General features: G+C 37.6%; 1 protein-coding gene across 1 annotated transcript in view; it reads left to right on the top strand.

Moving 5' to 3' along the window:
* The window catches only part of LOC107602028 (ADP-ribosylation factor-like protein 15), a 140,294-nt gene extending 137,597 nt beyond the window's left edge, over positions 1 to 2,697 (top strand). The window contains exon 6 of the mRNA XM_016294416.1: positions 1,638 to 2,697. Within this exon, the coding sequence (XP_016149902.1) occupies positions 1,638 to 1,790 (153 nt within the window). The 3' untranslated portion in view covers positions 1,791 to 2,697. The remainder of the gene's footprint in view (positions 1 to 1,637) is intronic.
* Positions 2,698 to 12,277: the final 9,580 nt, after the last annotated feature.

Raw genomic sequence — 12,277 nt, 5'->3', positions numbered from 1 at the left:
TGACAGTTTGGCTAAAGAGATGTGTCTTTAATGTAGATTTAACCTGATAGAGTGTGTCGGAGCCCCGAGCATTATCAGGATAGCCATTCCAGAGTTTTGGAGCCAAATACAAAAAAAAGCTGTATCTCCTTTTGTGGGCTTTGATATGTACTGTCAATAGTCCAAACTTTTGTGCCTTAAAGGATTGTAGTGTGATACAAGATCGGTTAGAAAGGACATCAAATGTTTTCCTTATGTAAATGTTATTTTTTATTAACCCAATTGACTCCTGCAAAGCTGAAATGATCCTTGCTATGACTTAGAGTTAGTCATACTGTGCCTTTTGAGCAGAAGATGTATGATATAACTTGAATAGATCACATTTAACAGATGGTTCTGATCTGCTTGTGCTATATAAAAATATAATCAAGCTCAGAGCATATAGCTTTGACATATGATCCTCTTAATCAGTTGTTACTAACGATTTTGAGTACATCAAGTACTTATTAACTAAATCTAAATAGTTTCCCTGCTGCACATGAACCTCACGTTAGAGTGGACACTAATGTATCTCTGCAGTTCTGTGAGTAACATTTTGACCTAATAAGCAGATACCAAGCTTTTTACATTTTGGAAATGTATAAAAACTGTTTATAGATTTTTTTTTTTTGAGGATTTGTGTAGAGAAAGGAAGTCTTATTGTTCTGTCAGGACCACTATCGTCAAAGATGATTGACAATTAGCATACAGTTAGGATTGGCAGTATGGTTCTGTTCTGGGCAAGAACTCCCTGCGCATCCATGCAGCCTAGCATGGATGAGACAAGGGAGAGCAGCGATAACCCCCCCAGGGTAAACAGAACAGAACCAACATAAATGTATTGCAGATATCGTTAAAGTTCAATAATGTTATGTACACATTTTAGAATTAGTCTGATTCAAAGGATAATCAGAAGGCTGAATCCTGACTGACAGAGGAGGAGCTGGGGATGGAGGAGGGTTATTAGCTATTGAGCAATGCGAAAACTGCTGACAATACTGAGGGACCTTATATATGAATGCTTAGATAGGTAGATGGGGATCAGCTGAGAGTCAGCTGATGCGAGCTTGACTAACGTGACCTGCCAGAACTAACGCTACGCTAGATTTATGGTAAAATATCCTTTGGGGTCTCAGAAACACTAATGCTATTTTAATAGCTTGAAAAGCATACACAGGTAGACATTTCATGACTTTTCCTAATTTACGAAAAGTAATTCTAAATTGAAATTGAAATAATTAAATAAAAAAATTAGAATTTGGCAACAAAATGTTTCCATTGCTTATGTTTGGTTTATCATAAAATATTATATTATAGGAACTATGAAGACAAAATAACAGAATCATTTTAATCCCAAACATAAAAACTGTCAAATAAATCTTTCAGTTTTCAGTTATTTGTTTGAATAGGATTTCAATTTTAATTTCAGTTATTACCTTGTCTTTGTTTTTGTTTTTTTTACGAGAATTTTTCCTGTGGCCTCTTGTATTCTCACAAAATTAAACCCGACGTGCAAAATAATCAATAAAGGTCTTTTTTGAAAGACAAACCAAAACTGTCTTGGTGCTATTTTTATAGAGCAGTCATAATGGAATAAATATTTCCTCTTTTTTTTCCAGATACAGAAGTACTTTGAATTGCAGCCACTGGCCCGAGGAAAGCGATGGATTCTTGCAGGCAGCACAACGAACAACATGGAGGCTATGAAGGAGAGTTTTAGTCAACTCATCAGCCTTTTGGAAGAGAAGGAGGTGCTACCAAGCAGGATATGATTCAATCAAACTTCAAAGTGAAGAGTGGGTTTGAAGTGTTGTTTGCTAAAAGGAATTTTTTGGACTTGTCCGTCATTGTTTTATAACCCACTAGAGACATAGATGCAAATAGCCACATGTTTTGACGAGCTGAGAGCTGAGGGCTCAGGGCCACACATATGCTGATTTAGTAGCAGGTGAGCCAAAGTCCTTTAAAGAGATCAGATTTTTCCCCCTTATTCGTAAACGTAATAAGCTATTTGATTAGCTAGTGTCCATTGCACTCATCATTCCTTCTTCCATGTAGAGAATGTTAGAATGTTGTCCTAACATTTTGTTGTTTGAAAAGACGACACACCCATTTACTTGGCACTGCTGGCCACGCTGTTTTCAGCTTTGAGCTGGAATACAAACTCTATCAATCAGTGTCCGCAACAGCTGCATTTGACAAGTCCCTGTCCGCCAGGCTTAAGCCCTCCAACTGTCTGCGGAGACTCCTCCCCGTCTACCACCTCACTCCTCGCCCAGCCACGCTCTGCGGCCTAACCCGCTGCTTCCTGCTGGTGTTATCCAAATTCCTCTCCACAAATTTAGATTCCTGACTGCGCACCTCTCTGATGTTATTTTGTCTCACAGGAGTCTCAGAGTAGTTTACAGGAGTAGTTTCTGTATATTTATAGTGTTAACTAGGTTGCATTTGTTTGCCCGCATATTGCCACTTGTCTTATTTTTTTAAACAAAAAACAACATATTTGTACTGCCTTTAATTTAATGTGTGGCCATGTACCAGTTAGATGTGTCATGTGATCTTTTGTATACAGTACCCTCATCCTACAATCCTCAGGGTAACAATTTACTGCAGTACATGCAGTATGCATTTACTATAAGGTTTAATTCATTAACATTAGTTAATGCATTAGGTATCATGAACTACATATTGGACTGTTTTTTACAGCATTTATTAATTTAGGTGAATGTTAATTTAAACAGATACTATTGTAAATTTATGTTTATAATAAATTAATCTTAATTTATACAACTTGAAATGTTACAAAATGTGTTGTGTTTGTATGTGGATATTAATATTTTAAATATTAACATTCTTTGTATTATATCAAATTATCATAATACATAAATATTTATTAATAAATACATTAAAAGTATTGTTCATAGCTATGACATTTATTGTAACCTTATTTTGAAGTACCACCACTTTACAATTCAATCTGAGTGTTGTCATTATTACTGTAAATATCATGATTTTAAGTGATTGTTTTGAATTTCATACAAGGCCATGTAAGTGTAAAATGCATCTGATACGCTGCTTTAAACCAGTAGTTTTTCAATAGTTCCACCGTCACCCGGCAAAATCAAAGCAACCCAGAAAAATAATCAAAGAGTCCATCATATCATTGCTTCCCCATCTAATCTCTGTCTTGAACACAAATTTAATGCGCTCGCAGTCTGATGTAGATTAAAAAAAGGGAAGTTAACATTCCCAGACAGGGTTCCTGATCCAGCCAGGTTTATTTTTTTATTCACCTCTTTTCAAACTACCCACGTTGCTTTAATACAATGTCTGTCACGCAGGTTGCCCCTGCGATTCTTTGATCTGCTCTTCCTCTGTCTACGGCTGATGCTCCTCTCTAGTCTGCTGCTCTTGTCTAGCTGCTCTCAGAGAAAGCCCTTTGCCCCTTCTTTCTCGGGCGCTCTGCTTCCCTTTGGTCACGCTAATGGAGCCCACCCTCGAAGCAGAAACGCTGCAGAAAACCAGTTTGGCCTGTTAGAATTGGCCTGTCTCTCCTCCGAAGAGGCCCATAGACCGATTGCACTGGCCCTAAGGCCAGGAACTTATTGAATGACCCATTCCTCCACTTTGTGCGACATTATCTGATTGTCAGTAATGTAATTAGATACACACCGTGACACCTTGCAGGTACTGAGACAAACATATCACATACTAGCTTTTTTGTTTTGTTTTTGGCTTCAGTCTTGCTTTTTAAGCCACCAGCGCTCTTAAAACCCTCCCACATGGGATGTCTTTTATAAAACCAGTCTTAACTCCTTTTGCATATCATTTTTCTCGCTTGACTCAGTTTCACACTTGCTGTGTCTAGACAGAGATTATTTTTGGTTCCTTAGCAGGAATTCACCAGCAACTGACAAAGACTTGGAACAGAGCGTGGTGATCTTTGTTAGGATGACTTTTGAGAAGGAGGGGAACCGCTTTCGCTCAGTATCCCCTTAAAAGTCATTTTCCCAGTTGTGTTTGCTCAAAGGCGAGCTCGCCTCATCATTTAAGTCCTCTCAGTCTGAAATGGTAATGCATGACTCATTGGGGAGCCTTTTTGTTTACAAGGATAACAAAGCAGGTTCGTTGGTGTTTTCTCAAACGCCGAATGTTTTGCTCTCCCTCCGTCCAAACAGCAGAGTAATCTCAGGCTTTCTCAACCTGTTGAAGAGGGTTTGCCCCTGTGGAAATGCAACAGATGTTCCCTTGACATCCATCTGGTCCTCGTGATCCAGTATCGGGCCGCACTGTGAAGGGTTTTTCTTTTTTAACAGTTTCAGCTTGTCCCCGGTCAGGAGGGCTGATCTCCCATGTCTTATGCATGACTGGAATACTGTGCCACTGGTGACTTTATTAAGTCCCGGGATTAGAAATAAACACCGTAGTCTCTCCCATTCTGAGTCGGTTTTGACAACGGGACTTGGAACAAAAGCCAGTCAGTGAGATCTTGTTTGTGTTCCCGTATTTGTGTTTTGGAGAGAGAAGGAAATTGACATACGACCAGGGTTCATTTAAAGGTGTTTTCCTGTGCATGTCAGGGTTCGCAGCATGGCACCACACACCTTCTCACTAAAGCAAACAACAAGTGTGAGATATCAGTGATATCAGCTGCAGTGGGAAACTCAGATAAGAGCAAATATTAAAGGATTACTTCACACGAAAATATAAATCCTATCACCCATCCTTCAGGCTGTTCAAAAACTAGGACTTTGTATTTTATTTTATTTTGTGAAACGCAAAGGGTGAACTTTTTTTAACTATTTAAATTGCTAATTTTTTTAAACTATTTAACTAATAAAATTTTTTTTTAAATGCAATTCATACAGGGAATGACTTGAATACCTGCCTACCGTATTATGTAGTACAATTCCCCAAACCTAATATATTAATGAATAATTCATGATATTTGTTGAAATATTAATAATTTTAACCTTATTTTATTGGTTTTGGAAACCAAAGATTAAGATGTGTACATGCTGTTTAAATTGTAATAACAACAATAATAATAATAATTTTACAGTGATTTTCTTTTTTAAGTTTAGAAAATAAAGATTTGTACACTTGAAAATGTTGTTACCTTACCTGACCTTAATGAAATTTAAAATTCATTAAATACAAACTTTTCATGAAGATGATTTAAAAGTTTTTCGTAATCATATAAAACATGAATGCAAAGAGAAACATATGAGTTTGGCACATATGTAACATATGTTAGTTACACAAGCTGGTCTAATGACACAGACGAGATTTGATCCCTTGGCTGAACAGTCTCCATTGAGCTTGTCATTCAAGCTTCTGGTTGTGCTACTTTGGAGGATTTCTTTCTCCTCCATCCTCCTCTTGTCTCCTCTCTTCCCATCTTTTTTCTCTCTCATCTTTTGACGCGATGATGGAGATGTGTGTCCCAGGTGGCCCACTCATCAAAACACAAGGGATCTGGCTCCTTATTTCAGACAAAAACATCACACTCTTTGTTGTCCAAAGGAAGAGATGTGGATGAGGATTTACCCTGGAGAATCTGCCCTCCCCATTGCCCACCAAAAGCCGTCTCCGCCCCCTGCCGTCAAAGAGAAATGTCAATCAAATGAGGGCATGAGGTCTGTTGAAAAGGTCATCCAGTGGTGGTCATTTCAGCCATTGTATTCCTCTCATGAAAGGAAAAGGCAATCCAATGTGTCCAACTGACCTCACTTTGGACTAACTCCCCCTTCAGATATACTGAGAGGAAGATTTAGACATCTAGACGTAGCGTTGCAATTGTTCCTGGAGTCCTAGAGAAGATGATGAACATGTAGCCATACTTTTATAAAGATTTATGAGCAACTCTTGGAGGTTTTTAGATGTCTGGCATATTCATGAATATGCTTTAGTGTCCCCTTTTTTTTTTTTGGTTGTGAGTCATTTTAGATATTAGATATAAATTATATAACATGACCCACTTCAGAGGTCTGGACCCTCTTGGCTGTATATAACAATTAAAATTATTCAGGAATTGCATAATTGTGATATTTAGCCATGCCACACATTTTGTGTACAATGATATTACCAGAAGGCCCTACATGAAAAATTAATTGCCCCCTCCTCTTAAATCATGAAAGAACTGCAATTAACCATATTATTTTAGAAAGCTGAGTTAAATTTCACTAAGATAGAACCCATATGAAAGAGCTTATTTGTGCACGGAAGAAGGGCTGCAGCGATGTAAAGAGAAGAAAAATGAGGCTGAAGAAACAAAAGATGCCTCATTCCTTCCCTGAGCATCATTAGTCATCCTCACTGTTTTGGTATGTGGGTCATCGTAAATCAACATTGGAGAACACATTGAGAGAGGATGGTTTACATCATAGACAAATGACTCTAATCAAAATGCTTCGGTTAGACATAGCTGTAGCTTAGCAGTTAGCACACATGAACTCAGACAGTCTCAACAAGGGTTGAACCTTCTGTAAAAAAAAAAAAAAAAAAGAAATAAATAAATAAAAAGAAAAATGTTATAACATTTCTTAATGTCTTGCACAAGAAAAAAGATTATTAGATCCTTTCTGAAGTGTGATGGTGAAGACAAATGTAGTATTTTATATATATATATATATATATATATATACAGTGGTGTGAAAAGGTTTTTGCCCCCTTCCTGTTTTTAAAATTGTTTGCATATTTGTCACACTTAAAAGATTCAGATCATCAAACTAATTTTAATATTACACAAAGATAATGCAAGTAAATACAAAATGCAGTTTTTAAATGATGATTTCATTTATTAAGGGAAAAAAGCTGTCCAAACCTACATGGCCCTACATGAAAAATTAATTGCCCCCTCCTCTTAAATCATGAAAGAACTGCAATTAACCATATTATTTTAGAAAGCTGAGTTAAATTTCACTAGCCACACCCAGGCCTGATTACTGCCAGACCTGTTGAATCAAGAAATCACTTAAATAGAACCTGTCTGACAAAGTGAAGCACGCTTAAATAGCAACACATTATGCCGCGATCTAAACTAATTCAAGAACAGATTAGAATCAAAACAGTTAACATGTATCAGTCTGGAAAGGATTGTAAAGCCATTTTTAAGGCTTTGGGACTCCAGCGAACCATGGTCAGAGCCATTATCCACAAATTGAGAAAACTTGGAACAATGGTGAACCTTCCCAGGAGTTGCCAGCCTACCAAAATTACTCCAAGAGCACAACGACAACTCATCCAAGAGGTCATAAAAGAACCCAGAACAACATCTAAAGAACTGCAGGTCTCACTTGCCTCAATTAAGGTCAGTGTTCATGATTCAACAATAAGAAAGAGACTGGGCAAAAACGGCATCCATGGGAGAGTTCCAAGGCAAAAGCCACTGCTGACCAAAAATAACACAAAGGCTTGTCCCTCATTTGCCAAATAAATCTCTTGATTATCCCCAAGACTTTTGGGCAAATATTCTGTGGACTGATGAGACAAAAGTTGAACTTTTTGGAAGGTGTGTGTCCCGTTACATCTGGCGTAAAACCAACACAGCATTTCATAAAAAGAACATCATACTAACAGTCAAACATGGTGGTGGTAGTGTGACGATCTGAGGCTGCTTTGCAGCTTCAGGACCTGGGCGACTTGCCATAATTGACGGAACCATGAATTCTGCACTCTATCAGAAAATCCTGAAGCAGAATGTCCGGCCATCAGTTTCTGACCTCGAGTTCAAGCGCACTTGGGTTATGTAGCAGGACAATGATCCCAAACACACCAGCAAATCAACCTCAGAATGGCTCAAGAAAAACTAAATTAAGGTTTTGGAGTGGCCAAATCAAAGTCTGGACTTAAATCCGATTGAGATGCTTAAACAGTCCATTCATGCTGGAAAACCCTCCAATGTGGCTGAATTAAAACAATTCTGCAAAGAAGAGTGGGCCAAAATTCCTCCACAGCGATATGAAAGACTCATTGCCAGTTATCGCAAACACTTGATTGCAGTTGTTGCTGCGAAGTGTGGTACAACCAGTTATTAGATTTAGGAGGCAATTACTTTTTCACGTAGGGCCAGGCAGGTTTGGAAAGCTTTTTTCCCTTAATAAAAGAAATCATAATTTAAAAACTGCATTTTGCATTTACTTGCATTATCTTTGTGTAATGTTAAAATTTGTTTGATGATCTGAATCTTTTAAGTGTGACAAATATGTCGAAACGGCAAAAACGGCTCGTTCTAACACGCCCCCCACATATCTACATCGCTATGTGGGAAGATTTGCATAACGCTGCCCAAATGTTCACGCAAAGAAAGAAGGCGTAACTTTTATTCTCGTTGTAGTATTGTTGCCGCCGCCGCCATGTCATAAAGACGCTGCGTGCTTCGTTGTGAAAGCGAAACTACTTTGTTTGGTCTTCCAAAAGAGGACGATATCTGCTTCATCATGCTTGGAGCTGTTCCGTGCTGGTCGCTGAGGTAATACTACAACTTTGCGCTGTCGAACGCCGGATCGGCTTTCACCGTGGACGAAGCGGAGTCCAGCCCGGAGTCGTCACATGTCCTTCCAGACGCTCCTTCGTCGAAATCGCCGGCTGCGCCGTTCTCAAGCCCACCCACCTTTGCTCACTCTAACCCTCCGGCCGTTCCTCACTTTATCCCCCGGCCTCTGCTCACTGTAGGCCGCGGTGTGTGACACTGTTTCATTGTGAAAGCGAAACTACTTTGTTTGGTCTTCCAAAAAGGGACACGACTATAAATCAGTGGTTAAGTTGTATTTACAACACTGTTCCAGAACAGTTCAACCCAAATATTCAGATGTATCCAGCGCATTTTATGGAGGACTGTTTACTGATCCTGGTAGAGTAGACTACAATGGCAGCAGTTCTGACTCAAAGACTGTAAGTAAGTTTTTTCATATTTAAAGAGTTTTTATATTTAATATATTTAAAGCGAGTTAAGACCGATGAGCTTTGTAAAAATCGACGCGTTTCAGAAAGGCGGGGCATAGAGGAGAAACAATAATGTACAGTATGTGGAAAATCTTTGAACCTTAAACCGCATAAACACATTTCATTACACCAAATACTGTTCTTTTTAGCAGCATCATATGACCCCTTTTTTTTAAAAAAAAATCTTACCAACCGCAAATTTTTGAACGATAGCATATTTTTTTTCTAAGAAAATGTATCTTTTACAAAATTCAGTAAACGCTTTCCTCTGTACACTCACTACAGACTACAGAAACACAGAGCAGTTTATTTGTTTTCTTATAATGTGTGTTTAAGTAATTATTTCTCACTAATTACTTAATTGTTAAAGCCAAATGTCATCCATATGGAACCATTTAACATGGCATGAGACCTCCAGTCACATGAATTCCTTTGAAGAGACCTCAAATAATCCCCATTCAATGAAGCACCGAATGTGAATCATACCATGGGACACTCGATTAATCGTTATCTTCTTGTAAATATTTGATTACTCCACTTAAAACAATCTATTTAATTTTCTCTAGTGCTCTATGCCAAGCCTTGTAGGTGGATTATTTCATTTTATCCAAACAGTTTACACCCGGCCGCAGCTTCACTTACTATGTGGGCAGCTTACAACTCAAAAACACACATGAAACATGAAGTGAGCATGAACATGAAAAAAAATCAACTTCATCATCACAAACTAGTAAACAGTTTCCCAGGATGCGAGACACCTGAGCATTACAAATTAAACTGATGTTCAGAGTATCTTAGGTGTATAACAAGTCAAATTTTGCAGTGACGTCTCAGTGGACAGGAAGTGGACTTTCTCAAAACATGCTTTCAAATGCAGGATGAAGGTGTCAGAAGATTAAAAGAAGGTAAAAAGATGAAAATACAGTGAACCTACTGTTGCTTTGAAGGCTAATGAGGAGATAGATAATGAGAAAACACTCAGGGTGACAGAAAGTGGGTTTTAAGGGGGGAGAGGATTAAGGTTAAAAGTCACAAAGGTCACACAAGAAACCAGTTCACATCCACTCTGCTGATGCCTAAAATACTAATTGAAGGCACAGGAAAAGACATCTAATAGATTAACAGCAGACGCATTTATTCCCACATGATTCATTATCTTTTGCTGAAATAGAAAGTTGGCTAATAATGTTCAACTTTTAGACCAATTAAACGCTCAACTCATTCACTGATGGAAGAAAAAGATGTGTATGGACAACTTGTACGAGCTAAAAGGTTGGGTAAAGATTTATACAAATAGGCTACATCCCACAATGACCGATTACAGCTTCAAATACATCAGACTATCTTAAGTTTAGATCTTCAAAACAAGGATAGCCTACTGTTTTATAGCAATCCTAGTTCGTTGTTTTTTAGGATTTACCCTGCAGCCACAGGATGTCAGGCTGGCAGACTATTCTCCAGAGAATTGAGCTGCAGATCAGTAATCTGTCTGGGAATCCCTTCTCACCATAACCAAACCCAACTGGTTAACATAATTATCTGTGCTTTAGTTGTGCATACAGTACCATTCAAAAGTGTGGGGTCAGTATCAATTATTTATAAAAAATTGTTTAAAGAAATAAATACTTTTATTCAGAAATGATGCATTAAATTGATCAAAAATGGCAATAAAGACTTACACTGTTACCAAAAAATCATTTCAAATAAATGCTGTTCTTTTGAATTTTCTTTTAATCAAAGAACCCTGAAAAGGCATCACGGTTTACACAGAAATATTAAGCAGCACAACCATTTTCAATATTGCTAAAAATAAGAAGATCGGCATATTAGCCTACTGCAGGGTTCCCACGCTTCCTGGAAAACACATGGAAAATTGATGACGAATTATCCAGTCCTGGAAAACACATGGAAAATTAAAAAAAATGTAGTTTATCCTGGAAAATCTTGTTGTTGTCCTGGAAAATTATTATTTAAAAAATTTACTTGTGGTTTCCTATAGCCAAGAACGAACAGCTCACCACTGGCCCGAAACAATCAATGTTAGAAAACATTCGAACGGCCATAAATCGGCCTGTTTTTGCTCTAAACGTGCGATCGGCAACCGGCTCTTTTGTTTTATTTCAGCCGATCTCTGTTCCGGACTTGCACACAAACTGTAGCCTATTGCAAGCATTTTCCAAAATGTCATTTGTGTGGAAATATTACGAAGTCTGTCAACGGGACGTTAACAAAGGCCAGAGACACTGACGACAAACGCAAAGAGCAGAAAATACTGTAGCAGACAGAGCAGCTCACCGTTCACGATGAGCGAAATATTGGAAGAAAATCCTTAATATTGAATTAAGGATGGGGGTTTATAAAAATGCATCTCTGGGGGGGAACTGATTGTTTTCAGAAACGTTTAGATGGTATTTTCTTTTCATCTTGGTTCTCTATAGTGTTTACTAAAGTAGTGTTTATAAGCGCAGCGTTTGCTTTGTTTACAGCGGTATCCAAGGAAACGCTGTGTCGCTGCTGTTCCATAAGCGCCACCTGCTGTTAGAGAGTGAATTTGCTTCTCATTCAGCCCGTCTGATGTTTCTGTTTCGTGCAGATGTTTTATGCAATATAATTTCACAAAGCTAAAGTCAGAATATTCTGTTTTTGCTTCAGATTTTGAAATGACATCTAATTTAATCTAAACTAAATCAGAACCTGCTAATGTATGTAGCATCTTTATTTGGATTGTGATTAAAATGCAGTGTTTGCCTCTAATTGTAAATGGCTACAGAGAGTTCGGTCTGTAATAATAGAGCACAAAACATCTTGTTCATATACTCATATTTTAATTCTATCTTATCTCTTGCTTTAAAAAAATGAAATAAATATCACAAATAAGTATTGGAGTTGGCCATGAAAAATCAAGATTGGTGCATCACTACTGACTTTTGACAGTGTGAACACTGATGTGTTTTCTAACGTTCTATCTAGTGGTTAACTTTAAGAGAAGTATTTTGAATGACGTTGTTTAGTCTTGTGATGAATGTTTGTAGTAAAGTGGAAAGCAGCTTTGTTAACATTAATAATTTTGAATATTGTAAAAAGTAGGCTATTAGTACTTTTGTACCACGTTGATACTGGAGAGCGATGCAATGGCCAATCAGAGGTGATTAAGTTAGTCAGAATCCTCTCATTTTTCACTTGACCCTATTAAAGCAATACTTAATTGAAAAACATTTGGAAGGATACATGCCAATATTGTATTTACTGTATTTATATAAATATTGTATTTTTATTTCCAAATAGTTAAATAAAATAGTTAAATACTTTCAAT

Source organism: Sinocyclocheilus grahami, unplaced genomic scaffold, assembly GCF_001515645.1.
Source record: "Sinocyclocheilus grahami isolate Dianchi unplaced genomic scaffold, SAMN03320097.WGS_v1.1 scaffold317.1, whole genome shotgun sequence".
Lineage (NCBI taxonomy): Eukaryota > Metazoa > Chordata > Actinopteri > Cypriniformes > Cyprinidae > Sinocyclocheilus > Sinocyclocheilus grahami.
Note: the sequence above shows the minus strand (reverse complement) of the source record. Positions and strands in the feature narration are given on the sequence as shown.